This window comes from Phyllostomus hastatus, unplaced genomic scaffold, assembly GCF_019186645.2.
Source record: "Phyllostomus hastatus isolate PE091 unplaced genomic scaffold, TTU_PhHast_1.1 phas_scaffold_60, whole genome shotgun sequence".
Taxonomy (NCBI): Eukaryota; Metazoa; Chordata; class Mammalia; order Chiroptera; family Phyllostomidae; genus Phyllostomus; species Phyllostomus hastatus.
This window is the reverse complement of record NW_025334038.1, coordinates 4,366,684-4,394,682: the sequence shown is the minus strand read 5'-3', so window position 1 is coordinate 4,394,682 and position 27,999 is coordinate 4,366,684. Positions and strand designations below refer to the sequence as shown.

The 27,999-nt window shown below is 37.3% G+C and overlaps 1 protein-coding gene across 6 annotated transcripts; it reads left to right on the top strand.

Annotated features, from left to right (window-relative positions):
* Positions 1-27,884, top strand: INSIG2 (insulin induced gene 2). 6 transcript variants are annotated; one of them, XM_045826192.1, is made up of 7 exons: positions 1-273; positions 9,190-9,235; positions 9,528-9,535; positions 20,068-20,192; positions 24,475-24,641; positions 24,820-24,919; positions 25,989-27,884. In XM_045826192.1, exons 1-7 carry the CDS (start codon positions 195-197, stop codon positions 26,028-26,030), a joined length of 567 nt encoding a protein of 188 aa, XP_045682148.1. In that variant the 5' UTR covers positions 1-194; the 3' UTR covers positions 26,031-27,884. The 6 variants fall into 6 exon arrangements, with proteins under 6 accessions (XP_045682148.1, XP_045682149.1, XP_045682147.1 ...); XM_045826191.1 differs by lacking the exon at positions 9,190-9,235 and having other exon boundaries at positions 5-273; positions 9,528-9,902; XM_045826194.1 differs by lacking the exon at positions 9,190-9,235 and having other exon boundaries at positions 18-140.
* The last annotated feature ends 115 nt before the right edge of the window (positions 27,885-27,999 follow it).

Here is a 27,999-nt window from a genome sequence, read left to right as displayed (position 1 = left end):
AGAGGCGGAGGGGGTTGGGACTGGTCCCAGAAGATGGCGGAGGCGGGGGTGAGTTGGGGTCTTCCTGCGAAGCGCCAGTGATTTGATCCTGAGGGAAGTGGCCCGAGGAAGTGGGTGGCCTGTGCGAAGAGGAACTGCTGGTGATTTTGCATTCTAGGAACTCTACTGCCAAGGGCGGGGAGCCAGGACTACAGATGGGGCCTGAAGGCCGAGGAGTTCACTCACCTGGAGACTGGTCGGCGAGGTTCAAGGGGACAACGGGGTTGGGGAGAGGTAATTGGAGTGGTCGAGGCTCCCCAGACAGTGTAAGAGTGTCGTAGAGGAAAGAAGGCTGGGGGATGGCGGGAAGGGCGACCCTGGATATCTGATGGGGGTGGAGAAGGTCGGCAAGCTGTCCAGCATAGAGCTGTTAGGACTTTGGAGGCTTGTAGCCAGGGAGAATGGTGGATCCAAAAAGGTAGATATTGCAGTAAGTTTGGAATCTACAGGACGGCAATGTTGACATTGGGTTGAGGAGTGGGGCTTTGGCATTTAGGATTGGAATTGGAAACTTTTGGAGAAGGTATGGGTATGCCAAAGAGAATTCTCGCCAAGACCCAGAAGTTGGTTGGTGATAACTCTCACTGCGCTATTCTAGAGTTGGTCAATGGAAAATAGCTGTCTGGTAAAGGAAGGCAGTGTGGATGATGGGGGGACGGGGAGAGGGTGCTAAAAGTGACAAGTACCAGTGCGCAGTTAGTGTTGGAAAAAAAGTTATTAAAGTGTTAGCTAGATCTGAAAATATACAATGAAGAGCTTACTATTTGGTAGGATTGATGAAGAAATGCTTTAAGAAGGAATTGATAGACTTGACAGCTGGGTCACTGGAAATGACCCGGATCAGTATTGCAGTGGAGCTGAGGATTGCAGGAAAGGCACACTCCAATCCTGGATGCAGGAAGAATGAAGGCAGCCAAGCAGTAGTTAGTGTTTCCCAACCTTTGGGTTTGGACTTGGTATAAGCCACTTTGTGAAAACAAAGAAGATGCTGACACTAATAGGGTTCCCACAGGAAAAAAAATAATAACCATATTGTCCTTCTACTTTCCACCGTCATTCTTTCTCTGGACATTTTGTCCAGCACTGTGTTTTGTTAGAGTTTTCAGTAGATATTGATATAAAGTGACCAAGCTGTGAATTGGGTACATTTGGGAAAGAGATTGATTCTTTTTAAACTGACAACTGTTGCTTTTACATATGATGGGCTGAAAAGGAAAGAATAAAATGTAACTCAGAAGTTTAAAGACAGCTTGTTTTCATTGTTATCAGAAAATTACTCCCAAACAGTGTAGGAACATTTTTAGAGTGAAATTTGACATTTAAAAGCAGTAATGGAATGTGAATGCTGCTTGGTTAATGGTTTCTGTGTCTGGATTTTAATGTGGAGAGGAAAGGTGAGTTTCAGTGTCTTCAAGGCAAACATTTTTCTTCCTGGAAGTTTTTAGTGTGTGTAGCCTATGATTCACATGTGTGTGCTTTTATTTAAGAAGAGTTAATTTTTTTTATTGATTTAAGTGTGTTTTTCCTAATGCTAATGCTTATTCTATTTTGAGAATGCCATTCTAATTAAGAGACATATGATGAAAAAGATGTGAGGTAGTAATTTAATTTAACTATTGAGTAGCCTTTGTGACCTAAGCACCTGAACAGACAGGATAATCCGAGGGAGCAAACATACTTCTGTGACTACTAATTATTGTATAGTGAATGATCTTGTTTGATTTTAGGGGTTGTTGCAATTATTAGATGCAACTGGTTCATAAGGTCACTAGGAGATTTTGTTTGTGTGTTTGTTTTCAGTAGCTTGTTGCCTGAAATTGTTTTAGTGGCAAATGTCAATTTTGATTTTCATTCACAAAGTTCAGAATCACTTGTAATGCTCGTTTATTTAGAAGTAATTAATATCAGTCCACTAACAGGTAACCATGTACCTGGAATAATGTCTTTCCAGTTTTGATTATTTGTTACTTATCTATCCAAACTATTTGAACTGTTTTTCTTTTTGTTCAGTAATGTACATTATGAAAATTGTAGGTGAGTGAACAGAGGGGAGAGGGGAGGGAATTTCAGGGGAAAAGGGTAAGGGTTTACAGGAACAAGTATAAAAGACATGGCCAAATACAAGGGGGAGTGAAAATGGGAGGGAGGTGGTGAGGGGTGGGCTGGGATGGGAGTAAAGGACAGAAAACTGTACTTGAACAACAATTAAAATAAAAAAAATTGTAGATCAGGGCCCAAGGTAGAATTTTTCATACCCTCTGGAAGTTTTTCTTTGTCAGTTGAAAAAAAAAAAGCTTATTTTGGTATTAGCAGTTCTTTAGCCACATGACTTTAAAAACTGTTTCTTGTGTAGCACTTAAATTGTTTTTGTGTGGTGTTTGTAGATGGAGGCAAGGAAGTGCTCCGGACATGGAACCAGAATGCTTGAGGCTAATACTGGTACTAGCTGGTAACAGTTTTATGATCTCAGAAAGTTACTTAACCTATTTTATTTTATAAAGTGAGGATTAAAAACACCTGCCCACTTACCAAGATTATTGTTGAGGATCTATTGAGATATTATCCTCTAAAGGGTATCTTTATACCAGAGACTTCTTTCCTGATCAGCAAAGTGTTTCTAGAGTAATGAAAATTTTTCAAATAGTTATTTTTTAATTTTGGAGAATCAAATTTATTATTGATATAGGTAATATTTAAAGCTATATGTGTGCTTTGTTTAAAGAAAATAATTTCAACACATAATCAGAAAAACAAACTTTAAAACAAACAAATTAGGGAATACTTATTCTAAGAGCTTTCACTTTAGAATAATCCACTCCCTTTTTTTTATCATTAATGTTATTACAGCTGTCCCCAATTTTCCCCCACTTTGTCCCCTTCCACCCAGTCTCCACCCCGCAAGCCTTCATCACAAAAAAACTATGGTAATTTACATTACATATATTTACCAAAAAAATCCACATCCTATAATTATAATATGACTGAATATTTTTCTAGAGAATTTTGTGTTAGGGATGTTCACCTGCTCCTAACTAAGCCAACCAGTCCCTTTCCTATCACAATGGTTAGTACCAGTGGTAGGCAACTGGCTCAAAGAAGCCGTATAATAGTCCCTTATCTGAAGATTTGAAGTTAAGTTCCAGAGAGCCAAGACTGTATCATTATTTAACAAAATCTACTGTTTAGCTAAATTTTAAGTATGTATATTCACAAAATTATAGTAATAAATAAAGAGTACAAGGAACAACAAAGTAAAATAACCCACTCCCCTAGTGTGTGACTAATATTATAAACAATATTATTTTCCAGTAACTTAATTGTTCCACAGTAGAGAATGAATGGTCTAGTGGAATTTCTTATCCCTTTGATGAGTATGGCCATTTCCAAGAATTCAATTTACATGTCTGTGGTAGTGAGATCCAGTAGAACACAGTCTTGATCTTGTCATTGCACATGACCACATTGAGTCTCATTTGCATCACGAGCAAAATGAGAGAACAGTCAGATCACTGGTTCTTAACTTCTTTGGGATTGTGGATTTGTTGGTACTTGTTATACCCTGCAGAACTCTCTTCCCAGAACAATGCATATATGCACAACTTTTTTGTTTGTTTTTGTTCTGCATTAGGCTCACATACCCCTTAGAATGGATGATCACCCATTTCACTGTCATTGCTTAAATTTTAGGATACTATGATTCTAAAGCATTTAACTTTTATTTTTGTCTACAGTAATTATATAGTCAGAAAATTAGGTTTTTAGACTTTTCAAAGATCTTTAAAAAACTCATTCAAATTAACATCAAAGAAATATCATGCTATTTTTAAAGAAAACTTTTAGGGTGAAGGAGGAAACTGTAAACAAGCACTACTAGGAAAGGTTGAATAAACAGCTGTGGTAGAATAACGTAAACAGTTTAGAAAGTCTCTAGCAGCCTTGAAATAGAATAAGGAAAGAGTGTCTAGAAATTAGTGGCTCTCAGTGGAGAGTATTGTATCTCTGGGGGCATTTGGAAATCTGCGGGGACATTTTTAATCGTCTCAAATTGGGAAAGAGGCATGTAGTGGCATCTGGTGGGCACAAGCCAGGGATGCCCAGTGTTTTGCAATGTTTAGGGAGGTTCCACACAACAAGGAATCATCCAGCCCCAAATTACAAAGCCTTTTGACAGCCACTGGTGAGTGATTGTGAGATGGGGTCTACCACAACTGAAATAACTGCATGAACAAATGATTTACTAGAGCAGTTTGGGTAACTTAAAATGTATATACAGTTCATCCTTGAACAAGATGGGTTTGAACTGCATGAGCCCATTCATATACAGATTCCCCCCCACCCCAGTAAAATTCATTTGGCCCTTGGTACTGTGGGTTTTGCATCCACAGATTCAATCAACCCTGTATTGAAAACAGTATTTCCAATCCTTAGTTGGGAATCCACAGATGTGAGAACTGACTGTATTCATTGCCGTATGCCATATTATATAAGGAGCGTGAACATCTGTGGATTTTGGTATCTGTGGGCAGTCCTAGAACTAATCCCTTGTGGATACTGAGAGTCAACTGTAGTTAAGGTTTTTGGAGAGTCAGAAATTATACACAGGCTTTCAACTGCAAGTACAGCACCCCCAACCCATGTTGTACAAGGGTGAACTAGTTTTAACAGCAAAAAAGGGGTTTTGCTGTGTTTCCTCGAAGTTTGGAAAGTAAAGAGTCTATTGTTGGTCTAATGCAGCCTGTAAAGTTGGCAATAAGGTTTTTTTTTTTCTTTAAAACATTTTTTTTATTCCTTGATTTAGTACATTTAAAGATAATTTTGCCCTGGCTGGTGTGGCTCAGAGTGGACTGAGTGCTGGCCTGCAGACTGAAAGAAAATTTCAGGATGTTTGTACATTCATTGTGTTTGTGTTACTATATAGTCGCCTACTTATACTGGCATTAGTACCTTGAGAATGTATTATAGTTGAGATTGTTTTCTAATATCTACCTGTTAGCAGCAGTGTTAGACCTTGGTTCATGAGTTCAGCAAAGAAAGAATTCAGAACCAAGAACTCTAGTGCAAGATGATTATTTAGAAAGTCACAGAGGTAGAAGAAGTGAGCCAGCTGGGCTGTGTGAACTCAGGAAACAAGTTACAGAGGCAAAAGAAGAGCCCTTGGAGCTTAGAAGAAAGAAAGCAAAGGTACACATGCCTGAGGGAAGAAAGTGGTGGAGGGGAGGCATGGACTTGCACCAGAGAGAGAGCATACACTGGGTTCTTTGTCTTAGGGGTTTTTATCTGCTTTCTAAAGGTGGGAATTTTAGGGGAGGTATCAGGGGAAGACCTCAATAGAACATTCATCAACTTTCTAGGTGTGTTCTTTCAGGATCATGGTCTCTACTGATTGGTTAGTTCTGGGGTAGGTTTCATTAGTCATTGCATCTGGTCCTGATGTCATCCATGGCGTTGCTTCATCTGCTTTTGTTGCTTTTCTGGGCCTGGAGCTGAAATACAGCTGTGGCCACAGAGACAGAGTTTTGGTCAACAGACTCAAGGCTTTGTTCCTAAGATTATTTGATGCTTCTCAGAACCCCCTTGTCCTGTGGACTTAAAGCTTAAGGGAGTGGTCCTGCAAGGGAGGAGGAGGCAGGTGGGTAAGGGTTTTGGATGTGGCCAGCTTGAATCAGCTTCTGCCCTGGCTGGTGTGGCTCAGTGGATTGAGCATCAGCCTACGAACCAAAGGGTTGCTGGTTTGATTCCCAATCAGGGTGCATGCCTCGGTTGCAGGCTAGGGGTCAGAGGTGTGTGAGAGGCAACCACACACTGATGTTTCTCCCCCCACCCCTTCCCCCTCTCTAAAAATAAGTAGATAAAATCTTTCTAATTTTTTTTAAATCTTAAAAAAAAAAAGAACCAGCTTCTATTTCAGTTTCCTCATTTCAATGGCCAAGGAATTTTCCTAGCTTCTTACTACCCTGCTTCATATCCATCTTTTCAGTAACCAAATCCTCTTCTATAGACCCAGGTGCCTGAGAAGTTAGGCTGGAGTGAGACTCAAAGGTTAGAGGGGAGAGAAAGGGCTTTGGAATCAGTCAAATGTAAGGAAGAATCTCAGTTCTAATATTGCATATCATGTGACAATAAGCAAGTTGCTAAATCTCTTTGACTTAATATCTTCATTTATAAAATGGGGGTGATAATACTTATGTTTAGGGTTATTTTGAAGATTAGAGTTACTGTATGTCTGGCATGGACTAGGCCCTCTGTAAATGGGTGCTACATCAATAGAGATGATGATGATGATGATAATGAAGATGAAGAAGATTTCTGTAGCTACTGAATAGCTTGCTTAAGTGACTAGAACACATGACTTGCTGACATGCTGCATACTTACAGCAAGGAATGGTCTGTGAGATCAGGTCAGGAGGAGGTGTTTTCTGGGCGTTTTCAAACGGTGTTCAATCTATTTTCCCATGAATCAGCTGTAATGTGTACCATTTTCTCTAGTTTCCTAAGCTGTGCAGAGGTGTCCAACCTTTTGGTGTTTCTAGGCCACACTAGAAGAAGAGTTGTCCTGGGCCACACATTAAATACACTGTGACACATAATCACACAAAAGTCTTACAATGTTTTAAGTAAATTTACAGTCTTGTGTTGGGCCACATTTATAGCCACCCTTAGCCTCATGCAGCCTGCAGGCTACAGATTGGACACACCTGCTGAGAGCTTAGTTATGCTATAGACTAAGTAGGTTTGTGAGGGCTGGCTTGAGGACAGAATTCCTCCCTTGATTGTTGAATACGGAGCTTCGGGTGTAGCAGAGGCTTAGTAAAAAAGTGTGCTGTTTGTTTTTATCATATGAAACTGATAGGCTCTGAAAATTGCTAGTACTTGACAGATATTTTCATACTGATTATTTCTAAAGGCAGTACCCCTTCCTGCCAATTCACACACGAGTTTTGTTCCAAAGTTCATTTGTAAGATAATTTGAAACTTGGAAACTCAAGAGGAAATGCACTGTGCTTTCCCATGTATAATGTGGTCCTATATATAATATGTACCCATGGTTTTAGCACTGCACATCTATAATGTACACAAATCAGTACTACCCATGTAGAATGAGCATCCTTATTTTTCCCTTAAAAATTTGGTCAAAAAGTGTGCATTATACATGGCAATATACAGTATTTTAAATGATGATCAAGTGCTCAGTTTACTTTCCCAAAGGCCTGTTTAGCCCAGGGAATTTGATTCAGAAAGAATTAACCCAATTTCTTTAAACGAATGTGAATATATAGAACTCACACTGTGGTCTAGGCCAGTACCTTTCTGGATACATAGGCACAGTGGTGACTTAATAGTGAATAGGACCTATATAAAAAGTTAATAATTCATAAAACACTATACATATTATCATAAGATAGCTATTAGAAGTACCATCCTAACCGTTTAAATAAACTGCTTTGAGATTCAAGGGAAACATCATATATGTGCTGACTTGTGATGATATCCAAGATATGTTATTTTGGGGTGGGATAAAAATAAGTTACAAAAATAGTGTAATTAGTATTTTCCCATTAAAAATGATAATATTTATAGAAAACACACTTTGGGAGGAATTTCATGATTAGAATGAGGGCTTTGGAGTGAGATGGCATTGGTTTGGTTTCCAGCTCAGCCTCTTATTAGGGATGTAAACTTGGTTAAATGACTTAACTTTTTTGGCTTTCTTGTCTCACCTATAAAATGAACATAATAATCTCACTTACCTTTTAGAATTATTGTGAGAGTTCTATGAGTGACCATATGTCAAATGCTTTGAATAGCTCATAGAAAGCCTCAAATGTTGTCTTAAACAAAAAAGAAAGATTACTTTGGTTAGAGGAGTGAACAAATACCTACATTGATTATACTAGCAAAATTCTAGCTTTTAGAAATCAGGATCTATGTGGATAAAATTTGTTAGAATCTAGCTTCTTCGTTAGAATCTAGGTTATTCTTCATTTCCTTAGCTTTCTTTCTTCTGCTTCCTACTCCAGCTTTCTCATAAAAGCGCCCATGATTATAATAAGGGTGGATTGAGTCAAGGCTGGGGTGGGACACAGCTGTGGATGTGGAGAGACCAGGTCAGATCTGGTTTCTATGCTTGATATTTGTGTAGGTGACTGGGTAGTGGTTTATGTTTGGTAAGACACTTTGTACAGAATTTCAAATATATATGCATTAAATACTAAAACACGTTGGGGACCGTCCTGCCTGGTCTCAAGAAGCTGTAACCCCCCGTGACTTAGGCTGAGTGAGAGACCTCCGGACCAGGAGCCACTAAGGAGAGATGGGTAAGATTTCCCCATAAGGGAATCATCTAAGACAGGCATGATCACGAGGAGGCCTCTGGGAAGAGACTCGGGGCTGTGGAAATGAAGGGGTGATTGACATCAACTCCTGCCCCCTCGGCTCTGTCAAAACCTGAGTCCTTGTTCTTAGAAGTGAGAAATCCAAGTCTCCTGGCTGCCTTTGTCTCCTTTGTTGACTCAGGCCTGTGGAAATAACAGGGGCAGTGCAGCCCAGACCAGAGACGGCGGACCCCTGAGGTAATCAGGCCTGGGACATAGAATATGCAAGATCCTGTGAGATCTGTTTGTTGGAGGATGTTATTAAATTAGAATATGAAGGCACAAGCAGGAAACGAGACTAGCCTTTTAGATCCTGTAGTGATAAAACCCCAAACTCTGCCCAGAATCACAGTGGGGGTTCTGTCTGCACCTTTGTAAGTCACCTACTTCTTTTGATCTTTTCTGTCAGGCTGTGAATCCACAAACTAAATCTGTATTCTTAATAAAAATCTGCTTGGGAATGGACACGGGGCGATCTCCACTAGAGAGAGTGGCTGTTCTGTCCCTATTTCCCCACAGGACCTGGAGGTCTCTGTGTATGTTTTTCTCGTGTTTCGATGAGCATCTGCAGCAGAGATGGATACTGCTGGCTGGTATCCGCCACAAAAACACATCATTTTGTCCCCCACTAAAGGTTATCCTCATGAGCAAGTCACAATTTATTGTGAACAATTAAGCATTTTCAATCAGAATGTGTTAATTTTCTGTAAAGTATAAATTTCTGTGAAGTGTAAAGATTTAGGTATGAGTAACAGAAATCTGAATTTTGATCTTTCAGATTCTAATGGAAGTGTCTCATATAACTTGTTCTACTTTTCTCTCAGGTGGGGGAAGCTGTTCTTACTATTATTCTTGCTTTTGTCTCTTAAGTTACTTATTCTGTTGTACTCAATGTTAAGTGTTACATTTTAAAAAGAATTACAGCATTCATATAGAAATTGTTTTAAACCTCAGAGAGGTTTAAATTGTTTTATTTAGTAACTAATTTAAATAACTATATGATTGTTAATTCATTATTTGTTCTTTTAAATTAATTAGTATTGAAATCAGGAAAATTATATAATCATTTATTCCGTATTAGACCCACATTGATTTTTTTTTTCTTATCTCTTGCAGGATTTCTGGTAGGTCCTATTTTTAGGACAAGATGTGGTACTATTGAAACGCCAATCTACTCTGATTCACAGACACTTACCTTTTCAGCTGGGAAGCCTTTTTTTCCCCCAGCTTACTGAACCTATGAAACCATGGCGGAAGGAGAGACAGAGTCACCTGGGCCCAAAAAATGTGGCCCCTATATCTCATCTGTGACTAGCCGTAGTGTAAATTTGATGATTCGAGGAGTAGTGCTTTTTTTTATTGGAGTATTTCTGGCATTAGTGTTAAATTTACTTCAGATTCAGAGAAATGTGACGCTTTTTCCACCTGATGTGATTGCAAGCATCTTTTCTTCAGCATGGTGGGTACCACCATGCTGTGGCACAGCCTCAGGTATGTGTAGGTTATTTCTGTAATGCTTAGAAAGAAAATGGGGTGAGTGTGGATGTTGTCAGAGCAACACTTCATTTAAAAATCAACTTTATTGAGGTATAATTTAAATGTAATCAATGTACCTGTTTTAAATGAACAGTTTGATGAGTTAGAGCAAATGCATATAGTCATGTAGCTACCACCACAATCCAATGATGGGACATTTCCATTACCCTCAGATTCACTTGTGCCCTCTTATAGTCTACTTCCCACCCCCAGCTTTAGGCTTCCACTGATTTTTCTATGACTAGTGTATTTTTGCCTGTTATAAAATATAATATGAATGGAATCATGGAGTATGTACTCTTTTGTGTCTGATTTCTGTCTGACCTATGACTTTAAAAAATATAATTCTAAAAACCTGATTCCCTTAGGGATGGTGCTTTCAACCTCTTAATTTTGTTCTATCTTCAACCCATCGCACGTAAGTCTTATTTTAAGTTATGTTGATGATCACCACTGTTTGGTTTGAAGGGTTTGGTTTTAAGGGTGTATTATGGTCTTCTTGAAGTAAATAAAAATTTGAAAGCCAGAATAGTTTGTTCAAGTGTACAGCTTCGAGTTATTTTTCAGGTTTTGTATGTTTCTTTCTTTGGCATCATGTTTTTAAATGTACCTTACAAATAATGAATGCTTAAAGAGATCAATTAGGTAAATTCTCTTTGCTTAAAATCATTATAATCTTATACTTGGGATCCTTTTTTTGGTGGACAGTATGTAGTGGATAAAGCTGTGCATTTCAGAAGCCCTATTGATGATGCTGATCTTTCGTAATGAGTAGCTCTGTAGCTTTTTCTAGTGACTGAGACCAATAGATTAATGATATTCTATACAATAAGGTAATGGAAGTCATGCTTGTGTGGTAGGAGGGAGTTCTGATGAGGGAGAAAATTGCTCATTTGAATTTCTATTTGGTGTCTCCTACTTAATATACACAAATAATTTACACTATAATGTAGATCCTTCTTGACTTACATCCTAAAGCTGGAGGTCAAAGGGTAAGGAGTTAGTTGTGAGATGTATTGAACCTCCTAAAACCTACCAGATAATTACATAATTCCATTGCTTGGATGGGTGTTGTCATGGTAAGATTTCAGTGTAGTTTATATGTTGATGTCTCACTATTTATAATATTCATATCAAAAGAAAAGTTATAAAGGTGATGATTCTTAGCTTCCACAGGGTTATTATTCTCTGAGAGAATAGGTAAAATAGTCCAAAGACAAGACAGCATAAATGATAATTTGTCATTCTCTGTTGTAGCATGTACTTTCCTTTCTTTCATTTTAATTTGGAAAGAGGAAAAGTTTTCCCAACAACTTCTTCTAGTTCTTTCTTTATTTTCTACTGCAGTATAACTGCTGTCTGGCTACCAATAAAAACTTTTGGTGACTTGGAAGAACATGTCTTTTAAGAATAGACAAATGGAAAGTCAGAGGAGGGAAATAATTACTTACTGAATGTCTACTCATGTGCTAGGCCACATCCTTTAACCCCAAAGATCTTCAGGGCAACTTTGGGAGTCAGAAGTATGGCACCATGCCTGTTTTGGAGGGATGAGGAACCTGAAATGATGAGAGGATTTTTTTTTGTTTGTTTTAAATTTTAATATATTTTATTGATTATGCTATTACAGTTCCATTTTTTTCTCCCCTTTATTCCCCCCTGCCCTTTACCCCCTGCCCACCATCAGTTCCCCACCTTTGTTTATGTCCATGGGTCATACATATAAATTATTTGACTTCTCCATTTCCCATATTATTATTAACCTTCCCCTTTCTATTTTGTAGCTACTGTTCATGCTTCTTATCCCTGTACCTTTTCCCCCATTCTCCCACCTTCCCCACCCCCTGCCCCGCTGAAAATCCTCCATCTGATCTCTATTTCTGTGAATCTTTTCCTATTCTAGTTGTTTGCTAAGTTTGTTTTTGTTTTTTTTTTTTAGGTTCAGTTGTTGAAAGTTGTGAGTTTCTTGTCATTTTATGTTCGTGTTTTTGATCTTCTTCTTTTTGTTAGATGAGTCCCTTTAACATTTCATGTAAGAGCTTGGTGATGATGAACTCCTTTAACTTGACCTTATCTGAGAAGCATTTTATCTGCCCTTCCATTCTAAATGATAGCTTTGCTGGATAGAGTAATCTTGGATGTAGGTCTTTGCCTTTCATGACTTTGAATACTTCTTTCCAGCCTCTTCTTGCCTATAAGGTTTCTTTTGAGCAATCAGCTTACAGTCTTATGGGAACTCCTTTGTAGGTAACTGTCTCCTTTTCTCTTGCTGCTTTTAAGATTCTCTCCTTCTCTTTCATCTTGGGCAATGTAATTACGATGTGTCTTGGTGTGTGCTTCCATGGGTCCAACTTCTTTGGGACTCTCTGAGCTTCCTGGACTTCCTGGAAGTCTATTTCCTTTGCCAGATTAGGGAAGTTCTCCTTCATTAAGTTTTCAGTTATTTGCTCTTGTTCTTTTCCTTCTGGATCCCTGTGATTCAGATGTTGGAACACTGAAAGTTTTCCTGGAGGTTCCTAAGCCTGTCCTCATATTTTTGAATTCTTATTTTTTCATTCTGTTCTGGTTGAATGTTTATTTCTTCCTTCTGCTCCAAATTGTTGATATGAGTCCCTCTTTCCTTCCCATCACTGTTGGTTCCCTATGCATTTTCCTTTAATTCACTTTTTATGGCCTTTGCTTTCCTCTGTTTTGCAACCATACTCAACCATTTCTGTGTGCATCGGGATTACCAGTGTTTTGAGCTGTACATCTGATAGGTTGGCTATCTCTTCATTGCTTAGTTGTATTTTTTCTGGAGCTTTGATCTGTTCTTTCATTTGGACCATATTTTTTTGTCTCGGCATGCCTGTTATGTAGTCAGAGGCAGAGCCTTAGGTATTCACCAGGGCAGGGCAACCCAGGTCACTGTGTTATGGTGCTATATGTGGGGCAGGGGTCTGAGAGGGGACAGTGCCACTTGCTGAGTTTTCTGCGGGCTTTCAGTCACTTCCTCTACTACCCACAAGCAAATTGGGCTCTTTTGGTGCTGATTCCCAGGTGGGTGGTTTTGTTCTAGGACCCTGTGAGTCTCCCCAAAGAACTCTCCTATCAGGCTGGGAGTTTCTCTTGGCCCCCCAAACTCCTACAGGTTTTTCAGAGGTTTTGAGGCTTTATTTCCCTGCACTTGAGCCCTGGGTTGTGTGGTCTCTCTGGCTCCCCAGTTGTTCCGATTTATCTGCATGTAAATGTGGAACCACCTGCTCCACCAGGAGCCACCTCGCCTGCCCTGTCCTCTAGTTACTGCCTTGCTGTGAGTCCTCTCCACCCTGGCTGCCTGTGTCTGCCCCTTGTACCCGTCTGGATGAATGTTTCTTCTTTAACATCTTGGTTGTTGGACTTCCATACAGTTTGATTTTCTAGCAGTTCTAGTTGTGTTTTTGTTTTTAAAAATGTTGTTGTCCTTTTGGTTGCGTGAGGAGGCGAAGCGTATCTAACCTCTGCCTCCATCTTGGCCAGAAGTCCCAAAATGATGAGAGGATATTAAGGAATCCAGGGTCCCAGAGGCAGTGAATGGTGTGGTTAGGTCAAATGTCCCATGCTGGTGAAGGGGAAAGAGGGAGCTACTCTACTCCTGGTGCATCTTTTTAACACCTGTGGCCTAATAAGTGTGAGGGAGGCTTGGATGGAATGCACTGACATGGGTTGCACATCCTGGGCTGGGGTAAGAGAACTTAACTAAGGTTATATTGTACCTCCACTGCAGATATGAATGGAGCGATGTGGGCACTTCTGCCACAAACTCACGATTAGGAAGGAAAATTCTGAATATTAATGTCACTCACTTCGTCCCTGTTTTCCTTCCTTTTCCCAGCTACTAGGTTTCTCACACTTGCAAACTTAACATCATACCTTTTCATTTGGGAATTTGCAGTTCTTGCTAAATTGTTTCTTCTGAAAGCAGTGTATTCTGTGATGCACCTGGGCAAAAGAAATTAAGAGGCATTAGGAGATTTATATTTCATTTACCTGTGCTACTGATTCTTTTTGGATAATTCATGTTGTTTAGTAGATGAGGATGAAGATATCAGATTTGTGGAAGTTGCCAAGGATGGGAAATGAATTCTTGCATAATTGCTGCTCCCCCAATCCTCAATTTTAGGGAAAATATCAAGGAAAAATAAATGATGTAAGAAACAATGTGTACAAGTTTGTGTGTATGTAGCATGCATATTTTTTCTGTATATGTGTTGGTATACATTTTCAAAACTCTCTAGGCTTTTACCATCTTAAATCAGAAAAACTGGTGATTGTCCTTTGATTTTCCTGTCCAACTAATATTCATAGACTGAGCAGCTACCTCCTGGAGGGTCTCTACAATAACCACTTTCTATGTGTAAACAGAAGGGCCCCTGATTATCTGCTGCCTTTCTGTATAACACATAGGGCTGGGGAATTTGCTATGGGTGCTTGTGGAGAGACAGCTAGTAGAGAACTTTGTTAAATTGCTTTTGATATGATTTTCCTTTTCTTAGTTCTCTCTTTTTAGTTTAGTAATGACTAATGTTTTAAGTTGATTAATTTCTTTATGTTCAGTGAATTAGAATTGGCATTAGAAACCTCTTCAACATTATTGAGGGCCTCTAAAGGAACCTTTCTGAAGAATAAATAGAAAGAAAAAGATAACTGTAATTGTAGTGCAAAATAAGTAGAGAAATTGATTAAAAAATCATAAGTTTTACCAGATGGTACTCATACCTATGAAACCAACATCTGATTTAAAAAGAAAAAAACAAGTCTTTCCTGCTTAGCCATGTAGTCAGTTACCCAGTTTCTGGAGAGCCCTGCAAGACTCCTCTCTCTCTAACTCCCACATCCATTTTCCAAGTTTTACATCTTTCCTCTATCTCTTTCTTGGGCCAGGCCCTCAGCCATTCTGCTTAGAATTTTCAGCTTTTTCTTTTTCTACCTCTAATTTTGTCCTCTCCCTCAGCCTTCCATGTAAGAGCAGTTTCCTTTCCATTTGGTACAAGTGTTATTTTCCTGGCTCCCCAACATCTGTAGGGTAAATTCTCTGTGATTTGGCTCTTGCCTTTTCTTATCTTCCTCAGAGTCTTTCTGGATCCTGAGCTCCCTTTCTGCGTAATGCTTACAATGTCTATGCAGTACTGGGTATTTTCTGTTCCCAAATGTTTCACTTTGGTTAGAAAGCTCTTTCTTTTTTTTTTTTTTTAATTTTATTTTAATCATTGTTCAAATACAGTTTTCTCTTTTTTACTCCCAATCCAGGGCCCCCCACCCCTACCCACTTCCCTCCCATTACCACTCTCCCCTTAGTTTATGACCATGTGTCCTTTAAGTTTGTTCCCGTGAACCCTTCCCACTGTCCCCTGAAATTCCCTCTACTGTCTTCTGTGGGCACTGTCAGTCTGACCTCTATTTCAGTGTCTTTGGTTATATTTTGCTTGTTTCTTTGTTTTGTTGTTTAGGTTCCTGTTAAAGGTGAGATCATATGGTATTTATCTTTCACTGCCTGGCTTGTTTCTCTTAGCATAATGTTTTCCAGCTCCATCCACGCTGTTGCAAAGAGTAGGAGCTCCTTCTTTCTTTCTACTGCATAGAATTCCATTGTGTAAATGTACCATAGTTTTTCGATCCATTCATTTACTGATGGGCATCTTGGTTGCTTCCAGCATCTAGCTATTGTAAATTGTGCTGCTATGAACATTGGGATGCATAGGTTCTTTTGAATTGGTGTTTTAGTATTCTTAGGATAGAGTCCCAGCAGTGGAATCGCAGGGTCAAAAGGCAGATCCGTTTTTAGTTTTCTGAGGAAGTTCCATACTGCTTAGAAAGCTCTTTTCTGTACCACTTATCTGATGAATGCTCCTGCCTGAAGTATCCCCTCTTCTGTGAAGCTTTCCTGACACCTCTCCTCCTCTCAGAGCATGCCAGGAGGAGCCTGGGACCTCACTGGGCTCTGTCAGTGCTACCCCTAACACATTACTCTATTTAATTGTTTCTGTGGTCACTTTGGAAGCTTAAGTATTTGTTGAATGAAAACATTGCCTATCCTATAATATTCCATAGTTTTCCATGAAAGTACATCTCATTAAGTGGTTTTGTTTTTTCAGCCTTTTTTCCTGACAAAATGGTTGATTTAACTGTTCCTTTTAGTGTATCACTGCATTAAACACATTACCATGAAAAAGATGACCATATTGATGTTTTACAAACTTTTCTTGCTTATAGCCTTAGTAGCCTGTCACTAGTCACTGGAAAATAAATATACAGGTGTACTTGGGAGATATTGTAGGTTTGATTCCAGACCACTACAATAAAGCAATATTGCAATAAAATGAGTCACATGAATATTTTGGTTTCCTAGTGCATATAGAAATTATGTTTACATTATACTTTAGTATGTTAAGTGTGCAATAGCACTATGTCTAAAAAAACAATGTACATACCTTTATTAAAAAATACAATACCAGCTAAAAAATGCTAACTATTGTCTGAGCTTGCACTGAGTTGTAATCTTTTTGCTTAAATTGGTAAAAATCCCTCAATATCTGCAAAGCTCAGTAAAACAAAGCGTAAAAAATAAGGTATGTGGGTGTCCTAAGAAATATGATTTTGCATCAGAGAACCATCTAACTAACCAGGATTTGTTTGCATATGATTTTATGCAGGCATGCTTATAACAGTCTTTTTTGTTAAAATATGAAAGTAGAGAAGGAGGAAAAGAAGACCAAAATACCTATGCTGAGCTCATAAATAGGAGAGCATCATTGTGCTGTAGATATTGCTATCAGACTCTGCCTTGCTTTTATGTAAAGGGAAGAGAGAAGACATTTAATGGGAAGTGACAAGCTTCCTTGAAATCTCCCTCTCAGTGAGCATTGGAGAACTGTGCACTCAATGGATTTGATTTTTATTGGCAAATCCCAAGGTTGGCAGCATGGCAGTTTAAATTCCTTTTGTGTTTTTTGCTTTCTCTCCTCAGTTGTCTCTCACTTTCGAGTCAGATATCAAATGCATAAAAATATAGTCAATTTTACTTATTTATATCTTTGCACACATGTCAGTCCTCTCTATGTGATAATTCTTTACCTATGGTGTCAACTGCTGAGGAAAATTGACTTGGAATGCCTGATCTTAGTTGGTTTTACTTAGCAGCAGACAAAGGGAGGAGAGAGAGGGCAAGAATGAGAGTGAGGAATGACATATGAGCTGTTAGTTTTATGACCCAGTAAGAAAAAAAAAGAGGTAATATTCATTTAGATACACTGCAGCTCTAGATATGCTTGTTGCCACTTTAATTTTGTAGAAATTTGGAAATGCTGTCAATTAATTTTACAGGATTTTAGAGCATAGCTTTTCAAATAGGAATATGCAGTAAATTCTCATTCAAAGTCTTCAGTAGGTTCTGTAGTTTTAATTGAAATAACAGATAACAAAGCCAGTTCACAGGCTAATTGGTATAAACAAGAGTTTAAGTTCCTACAGAGTTGTAATGAAATGGCAGTGAATGAAGTGACCTTATTCAAGGACCTGTTGTAATGTAAGACTTTTAAATTTACTGGTAGTCTTTGGAGCTCTGCATTACTGAAGTTTGTTGTTAATCTCTTGATAGTCCGTGAACCTATATAAAGCCAAAGCCTAACTCAAAAGAGCATATTCAAGTGTTTTGTGGATTACAAAATGCATACATCATTGCAGCATCTCACCTCCAGATGGAAGGGCAGTCCTACAGCCTATTTTTCATGCTGCCCCATTGGTCTGCTAGCCTGTGATTTTTGATATTGATTTCCATTTTCCTTGAAGATGGAATGCATCATTTGTGAGGTATAGCTACCCAGTATCAAGCCAAGCAGAAGCTTCTGATCCTCAGGCACATAGAGTTTGGTACAATAGTTTCGTGATATGTCATAGGTAGTATTGGATGTTTTAGACATGCTTTTCAACTGATGTGACAGTTGTGTCTTTGTTTCCTTATGGGAGCATAACCATTTTGTTTTTAGGAAGATTAATAGGAAGTAGCTAGGCAGCTTTGATTTGCTAAATTTAATCTGTGAAAATACATTTTCCTTATAACTTGTGAAGAAAGTTCTGGTTCATTAGTTTATTTTTTATGACTAAGCATTTTTAATCTTCTCCAACCAGATGAATAAAAAGTTGAGGATTGACAAGTATTTAAGTTAAAAATTGGGTGAGACTGATATGTTCCCTAGAGCAAGGGATATAAAAGAAAGAATAAACAAATAGGACTTTATCAAAATAAAAAGCTTCTGCACGGCTAAAGAAAACATCAGTAAAATGAAAAGGGAACCAACTGTATCGGAAAATATGTTTGCAAATGATAACTCGGACAAGGGTTTGATCTCCAAAATATATAAAGAACTCACACGAGTCCACTCCAGGAAGATAAACAACCCAAGTAAAAAATGGGCAAAGGATTTCAAAAGACACTTCTCCAAGGAGGACATGCAGAGGGCCCAGAGACACATGAAAGGATGCCCAGCATCAATGGCCATCAGAGAGATGTAAATTAAAACCACAATGAGATACTACTTCACACTGGTCAGAATGTCCATCACAAACAAATCAACAAACAACAAGTGCTGGTGAGGTTGTAGAGAAAAGGGAACCCTAGTGCACTGTTGGTGGGAATGTAGACTGTTGCAGCCACTGTGGAAAACAGTATTGAATTTCCTCAGAAAGCTAAAATGGAACTGCCTTTTGACCCAAAAATTCCACTGCTGGGATTATACCCTAAGAATCCTGAAATACCAATTCAAAAGAACCTATGCACACCAATGTTCATAGTAGCCAAGTGTTGGAAGCAACCTAAGTGCGCATCAGTAAATGAGTGGGTCAAAATATTATGGTACATTTACACAATGGGATGCCCTGCAGCAGAAAGAAAGAAGGAGCTCCTGTCCTTCCCGACCGCATGGATAGATCTGGAGAGTTTTATGCTGAGTGAAATAAGTCAGGCAATGAAAGACAAATACCATATGATCTCACCTGTAAGTGGAACCTAATCAACAAAACAAACAAGTGAGCAAAATAGAAGCAGAAACATTGAAATAAAGAACAAACTGATAGTAACCAGAGGGGAGGGAGGAGAAGGATACTGGGGGAAAATAGAGGAAGGGTCGTCAAGGAACATGTATAAAGGACACATGGGCAAAGCCAAATGGGGTAGGACTGAGGGTGCGAGGCAGGGATGGGTGGGGCGGGGGGAGTAATGGGAGGAAAATGGAGACAACTGTACTTGAATGACAATAAAAGAATAAACTGGGTGAGAATATTTTGAGTCTCAATTGTAGACATTTTGCATATACTTTTTCATAGTTAATTACACAATTAGCAGTCAAGATGGTCTTTCCAAAAGTAAGAAATGTACTAAAACAATATCTTATATTTTAAGTGAATTTAAATTTTTACCAAAAATTTAGAATTCTTATATAGACCATGTTTCCTCCATATTTTTCTATGTGTAGATTGAATCTTATGTGTAGATTTGTGTTGCAAGTTTTTCTGCTTTGACAGTATGACCTAGCCCATTATAGGGCCAGGGTGGGAGGGAGTGTCAGATCAAGGCACTAGAAGCAGGAGACTGAGACAAGATGATGAAGAGGCAAAGATGATCTATGTAACAGGATAGCCATAGCCATTTGCATATTGTGTGTATGATGAACTTATTGTATGTGTTTAGCTCCTAGCTTTTCTTTAGGATGATGGCGTTTAATACAATATTTCATGGTTACATACTTAGAACATTGCTTAACTGGCAAATGGTTTGATGCTTTTCAGGTCTCAGAGATATTGGTAGTAGAAAAGTAGCATGAATCATTGAGTCCAGTCTGCTAAATTGTGAATCATAGACTGAAATAGTGTTGTGCCTTTTATAATTTAGAATACTGTTGTACTCATTTACAGTACTTTCATCAGTAGTGTTCTCATATTTTATTCCTTTTGGAAGGTAAGTTTAAAATATCAGTTGTCATTAAGTAATTTAAAGAGTTTTTTAAAAGAATCTTTCAAATGGTTATGGTGATCGTAGTGACTCAGCGTTAAGTTTTGACAGTATAACATTGGAGATGACTTAATTTTTTTCTCTTTTTATCTGCAGCTGCGATCGGGTTATTATACCCCTGTATTGACAAGCATCTAGGAGAACCACATAAATTTAAAAGAGAGTGGTCCAGTGTAATGCGGTGTGTAGCTGTCTTTGTTGGTATAAATCATGCCAGCGCTGTATCCTTTTGTTATAATGAAATGCATAATAAGAAAGCAGCTCCCAAAAAACCAAAGGTTAACTGATTCCTTGCAACTTAACTGTTGTCAAATTGTGATTATGCCCACTTAGTCATAAAAAGAATTTGTGTCCTATTGTTGAAACATCACGATAGCATCTGTACGATGCTGCTACTGTGTGGGGTTTAGCCTTTCATTTGAATCTCATTTCTTCAAATATAACTTAGAAAATTTGCATGTTTAAAACACATGTTTTTGTTAAATTAGGTCACTAAACTACTTATATACAGGTTTTGTAACGCTAGCATTGAAAGAGGTAAATTTTCAAAGGATTCCATTCCTCTCTCTTCATTTAATATTTGCCACGAAGGACATGTGGTGGCTTCATGTGCTGTTTTTTTGTTTTTTGTTTTTAATTTCAAGAACCTATAAATACTGCCTGCCCCCTACCCCGACAGACTGTCATTTGTTGGTTTTAATTAACACCAGCAAACCACATAAATGTTCTTAAAGGTGCCATAGTAGAAATATCCAGTTTAGACCTTGGTTAAAAACAACTTTTTTCTCTAAGGTACATATTTTTATAGTTCGATCATTTAAGGATTCTCATGTTTGATTTAGTGATTAATGATCATTTTTATAGCTAGGAGGGCAAGGTAGCCTACCTCTACTTTCCTTCTCCCCTTCTGTTTTTTACTTCTCAGAAAAAAAAAATTTCTACCCTTAGAACAAAAGTTTTTGCTCTAATAAGGTTTTAATTCTGTCATCCTCATTACTTTCTTCACTCTCACCCCCAGCTTTCCTTTGTAGAAGAGGATTTGGGAAATGCCTATTCAATCTTCCCTTTTCTATAGGGGTGGCTTAGAGACGTGGTGGGAGTCTTTGGTATTGGGAAGAGCAGGAAGTGTGACTCAGGGCTACCCAATGTTTCCTCATGTAACTGCACTGGGCTTAGGGCTGGCATTCAATTGGAGATAGGGTGAGTCATGCGGCCATTCGATTGCTATGCCTTTTACGGAAAGTATTGACATGTTTTGAAGAAGCTTGGGGAAGAGGCAGGGTCTTATATGCTGAGAACACATCTGTTCTTTCTGTTCCCATTGTGTGTGGCCCTTGAATATCTGTGGATTTGGAAGGCCCTCAGGGGCTGTTACTATGTTGGTTTTACATTTCCTTTTGTATGAAACAATTTCCTAATATGTTTAGTTTGGGGAAATCTTTGATATTTAGGATTTTATAGTGAACAAATCTAGTGGTTAGGAGGACTTAAAAAGATTGACTCATAGAATATTATATCTAGAAGAAAACTTAGAAATCACCTACTTCCATATGTTCTTTATAAAGATGATAAGACAAATAAAGGCTAGAGGGGTTAGGTACTTTGCTATGTCATTCGTGCTGCAAGGCTGTGCCAGAGCTGAGACTAGACCCCAGAGATCCTGACTCCAATCTAGGAATGTTCACTGTCCTACCAAGGAGCCCCACAAGTGTATAAATTTTCTCTATCTAGCAGATTAGACCATTCTTTCTCAGACATTTTAGCTATTTAAAAAATATTTTATTTATTTATTTTTAGAGAGGGTAAGGGAGGGAGAAAGAGAAGGGGAGAAACCTCAGTGTGTGGTTGCTTCTTGCATACCCACTACTGGGCACCTGGCCTGCAACCCAGGCATGTGCTCTGACTGGGAATCAAACCAGTAACCCTTTGGTTTGCAGGCCAGCACTCAATCCACAGAGCCACACCAGCCAAGGCATTTTAGCTATTTTTAAGTTGAGGAACCTAAATAGCCTTTTTCTGGAATTTAAAAATGTTTATATATCTAAATTCTTTGCTTTGGTCTTTCTTTTTCATCTCCAGGAAATGCTTAAAGTATTTCAGTCTTATACTTAAACTGTGACGGTCTTAGGTGGACATCCTTTATGCAATATCCAAAGTGTTTTCAAATTTGTAACATACAGTTAATTTGACTTCATAAAATCACATGGTACTATTTTTAAGATTGATATTTTACCTATTTCCATTTCCTTTACCTATTTCCATTTCCTTTTGTATGAAACAATTTCCTAATATGTTTAGTTTGGGGAAATCTTTGATATTTAGGATTTTATAGTGAACAAATCTAGTGGTTAGGAGGACTAACCACTAGTGGTTAGGAGGAGTAACCACTAACCATCTAGTTGGTCAGGTTTAGTATGTGTACCCTAGAAGCTTCCTTATTTTGTATTGACGCTTAATGAAGTTAATTTAGTTAGCAAAGATAGTACCCAGTTAATGTCAAAATCTACTCTTTATGTCAACGTAAGAAATGTCCAAACCTGTAAGAATTTTTATGAGTTTATTTGAGCCAAACTGACAACAGTCACTGGGAAAAAAACCTCAATAGATTGAAAAAGTGCTCCGGAAAATGGCATTTTTGCACCTTATTTTATACATCAGAATCAAAGGAGAAGACATAAGGGGGTTACATAAAATCTATTGATGATAGATTAGGGAGGTGGGAGAAAGCAAAGCAGGGAAAACCTCTGGGATTGAATAAAAGGTAACATGATAGACACATACTTTTACACAGGTGAGTAGCGGATCGTTATCAGTTAACAATTAACATGATAACATTAACAATGAGGAGGCTCGGTGGTCTATCCTTGTACAGTGCCTATGCTTTGAGGGGTCCTGAAAAAGAAAATTTGACATGCAAAAAGACAACTGACATGCTTCGTTGAGGTCAAGATCGACTTTTGTTGGGGAATATTCTAGCCTAGGACAGTGACTGTCCACTATGACTTGCTTTTAGTTAAAAGTTTTTAATTTCAGACCATCCTCTGTGGTTGCTTTCGGTCTCTGAGTTTGTAAGGCTACCATGCAGGCCTCCTCTGAGTTGGTCAGGTTTAGTATGTGGCCCTTTTTCTTCCACATTTACAAGATTGTTTATCGCGTAGAGAAATTAGAGTTTACAAGCTCTTTGGGGAGTTTTGGGTATTAATGCCTGTTAAAGAGTAAGAAAAGCTAAAAAAAAAAAAAAAAGAATAAGAAAAGTTGGCCCTGACCAGTGTGGTTCAGTTGGTTGGAGTGTTGTCCTGCAGAGTGAAAGAATAAGAAAAGCTTTTTCTGAAAGCATACTCATAAACTATAGGTTTTTTTGATAAATCAAGCCTCAACAGGGAATGACCTTGGAGGAGTGCCCATAGCTGAGAAGTAAGCACACTGGGTGTTCAGGATACTAGCTGGTTGGGTAGGGGAGGGAGAATGCTGGTAAACAACACAGTGTTAAAGGAAGTAGGGAGTGGTTTCTTATCTGTTTTTGTTTTTTTTCTTTTTTGTTTTTGTTTTTTTTTTCAGTCTACTCTCTTCTCTGTAGTTGCAGCTTGATGAGTTAGTTTGGTGAGGTACGTAGTTTCTGCTGGGGAGCTGGATATAAAACCACAATGTGGGCTTTGGGACATAGATAACATCCCTTTAGTGATACTTGAAATTAATTCTTTTAGTGTAATCCTCTAGCAAAGAAATGAGAAAACTGAATGTGTAAAGCTTCGTTTTGCTCAGAGATTTTGGAATAGGAAAGGGCTATACATTTGTGAAATAGTGCTTAAGTAGGTGATGGAAATAAAACATCATTTGAGCAAACTGTCCTATACCAGAATGTCTCAGGCACCAAACTAATTTGACAGGTTGCAAGATAATGTTCACTTCAAGGCTTTATCCTCAACAAATTAAAACTAGAGCAGTTGACATAATAGAAAGGGATACTGTGTCCTTGGTACTCTTGTTTCCAAACTGCGTTATTATAAAATGTGTCTGTCAGTAAATCATATAGAGAATGTAGACCCTGTTAAATAGCTGTCAGCTCTTCTATTTTCAAATTCCTGTATGTTTCTCAACTAATTCTCAGCCTGTTTGAGAAGTAATATTGGTTTTCTTTTTAGCAAAAGCGTGTTTCTTTAGCAGAACTTGTGTTCTCAGGCTTCCTGGTAACACATGCAAAGAAAGCAGTTCTCAAATAATGAGTCTGCTCTTATAATTGGCAGTGTGTATAGAGTGTTTTTGTTTTGTTTTAGGAATTACAGGTTGGTAGGATCTGTTAATGAAATGCTATGCCCTCTGTGTGTCTTTAATAAATATCAGAGACCATTTTAATCCCATCTAATCTCAGACATTGTATCAAAAGACTGCACTGTAGAATAAGCAATTAATTTCCTTTTAACAGTAACGTCTCTTATTTTGAAAAATGAATGGGTTAAATTATTGGTTATAAATTTTAAGATGACTCTTTAACATTGACCTCAGAAAGTGGACTTTGATAACAACATACAGTTATCTCTCACATTGGCTGCACTATCCATTGGACTGTGGTGGACTTTTGATAGATCTAGAACTGGTTTTGGCCTTGGAGTAGGAATTGCTTTTTTGGCAACATTGGTCACTCAACTGCTAGTCTACAATGGTGTTTATCAGTAAGTATTCTTTTTGGTGCTTGTTTGGTAAAAGAGATCAGTGATAACTGAATTCAGAATTGAGATGTTAAAATTGGTTTAGCCAGATTAATCTGAAAAGTAACTTATTTTTATTGTAATTATTTTAATAAATGTCATTATACATTTATTAATGTTAAAAACATTTCTATTATTTTAGATATACATCTCCAGATTTTCTTTATGTTCGTTCTTGGTTACCATGTATATTTTTTGCTGGAGGTATAACAATGGGAAACATTGGCCGACAACTGGCAATGGTAAGCTAATGCTTATTTAATCACTTTTATTAAGATGTAAGACAAGTTTTCTCCAAATGATAGTCACTTTTTAAGGGAAAGCAATTTGTGAAGCCAGCATTCTTTGATTTCTCTCTGCAATTCCACTGAAATAAGCCATTTAGAAGAATTTAGTCACAAGTGTATTAAAAGTTGAAGGAACCACTGGAAAGGAAAGCTAAAATGGGTTATGAATAGGGTGATATGATTTATTTCCCCTCTTTTTAAAACTAATTTTATAGGTTTCTACTCCTCAAAAGGGGACAATTTTAAAAGTGAAAAGAGGCTCTATTAATAATGGCATTGCAACAATAATATAAATTAGAACTATCTCCAGCAAATCAAGATGTTTCATTATTTTAGTTGAAAAAGAAAGGACATTATTTACAACCCCAATCGTGAGTGGCAAAGGTTGGGGAGTAACATTCAGCGGCCACATCAGTTTCAAGAATAAGTGTTGTGACTTTTACCATTTTAATGAGTAGGGGAATTGGGTAGTGTATGTTGCTTTCTTTTTGATAATCCAAGTACCCAATTATTCTAAGTATACTTGTTCCCTTTGAATTGTGGGTGTACATTTTTATAGTTTTACTTTTAAAATATTGTTTTGGATAGAAACTTTTGCTAATGTAATAGATATTTTCCTTTAAATTGTAAAGTGATTTGAAAATAAATTATCTGAATTCACTGTATAAGTCTTGTCCTTAAGTTCATAACCTTTCCTTCACTGATTAACCTTACTGAGCACTCAAAGAAACTTACTTTCATATTCTAGGACTCATCTGAATCATAAACTGTCACTATTTGCTTGTAATGCAGAAACTTCATCTTCTGCTTTTGGCTATGGCACTTTCACTTCTAGAATGTGATTTTTTTTTTTTTGCCCTATCACATTTGTCATTTAATCCTTATAGTTGTGTAACTCTGATAGTCTTTGAGGAATAAAGTGAGCATAGATTAATAACATATTAATTTTTAAAAATTTTTAGTTTAAATTGCTATTCAATATAAACCCTTATTTGTTAACCTTTTAACCTTTTCAATTTTACAGTATGAATGTAAAGTTATCGCAGAAAAATCTCATCAGGAATGAAGAAGTCAGAAATGTATTTTTTGTACAGAAAAACAAGTCGAAAAGGGCATGTAAATGATATATACCAATGAAACTATGGACTCTAAAATTGCCAGGATGCAGTTTTTACCTTGATTTATATATATATATATATATATATATATATATATATATATACACACACACACACACACACACACACACACACATATATGCATATATTACTGCAATCTGTGATTGCTTCATCTGTAAATCAGTTACAAACCTTTATGTATTTGACTTAAATAATTGTAAAATATATATGCACTACATTAAAAATGTAGATTAATAAATGAAATTCTTAACTAATTTTTTAAACATACCATATGTTGTATCGCAATGTTGATGTGCCAAAATATTCTGTTACTGTCAGTATAAGAATGCTTTGAACAATTTATAAACTTAGTGTAATAAAATAAGAGGAAAGCCAAAAAAAGAAAAAAAGGAATTGGAAAGCTGGTATATTCTCTTCGCTTACTGTTGTGCCTATTTATTTTTCTAATCATAACAGTATGAGTATGAATGCCCTAGTTAGTGTCCACAGGGTGGGGCAAAAGTAGGTTTACAGTTGCTCATATAGAAAATAATACAATAATAAATAATACAAGAACAACTATGTTTCACATGTTCGCAGCTGTAAACCTACTTTTACCCTATCCTGTATTTTAATGTTGTTTCAGAGAACTTTGGATGTTTTAATTAAAATGTGATACAAATGAACTTCCATAGAACATTTTTCAAACTTGCATTACTGGAGAGAGTTCAGAGAGTAATTCTTCTTTCGACAGATTTTACTGGAGGTAAAAGTGATCAGTGGGAAAGGCTATCAGCATTAAATTGTTTTTAGTCTAAACCTAAACATATATAATTAAAACTAAGGACCTCTGGGGAATTTAGTTTTAGAAATACAAAGACCTAATTCAGTGCTACAAAGTGTTAAGTCATAACTGTCATTTGCAATATAGAAACCTGCGGCTTTTGCACAAGGAACACCTAAAAACTCCCAAACAGATTTAGATGAAGTTTCTAATTCTATTGAGTTCTGTTCAATAGATTGTAAAATCTGTTGGTTTGCATAAATTAAATAACTTTGGTTGGGCTGCCTCATATGACAGGTTGTAAAGGATTGCCATCTGGGGAATGGATGAGCACATAATTTCTTATGTATTCCTATGCCCATTAGTGGGTAGTTCAAACCAGTTTAAGAATGTATTGAGATGGCATATTGTGCACACATTAGAGATCTTGATAACAATTTTGTGCTTATCTTTTAAACAACTAGAGTAATTTAAATATGTTTGAACATATTTTTAATTAATTTTCCCCACTTTTTATTTTTGAAATTGATGGCAATTATCAGATACACAAGGGCGAATGAAATCTGCTTACTCTGTGTGTGTTTGTGTGTGTATGTACTGAATTGAGTGAGAGAGAGAATGTATATGTGTATTTGGATGTTATGTACCTGTGTTCTCTTAACATGTTAACTATGTATTCGTTTTTTGGTTTTAAAACCAATGCTGTCAGACTGAATGAAGTCTTGTATGCCAAACTTGAATGTGCTTTTTACATTTTAAGGCTGAAAGTGTTAAAGTCCTAAGAGCATTTTATATTGAATATATGTATGCATTCAAGACTATAGTGGTGATAAACATATTGCTGTAATTTATTATCCTGTCTTCCAGATAATGTTATTCATTTAGACCAAATAAGGTATATTTTTAGAATCAACTTTGTAAGCACTATAAATCTTTAATAAGTTATAAGGTCTATGATGTGTTTACTTTGAAAATTTCTGTTAAAAGCAAAGTGTATTAAATATATAATTATATTCTTGGTTAAGAGTCATTTTTTCTTTTTCATGTTAAGTCATAGAATGTAGTCCTGAGGATTAATTTAATTGATATTAACATGTATGGTTGAATTTACTAAGATATGAAAGGATATTAAG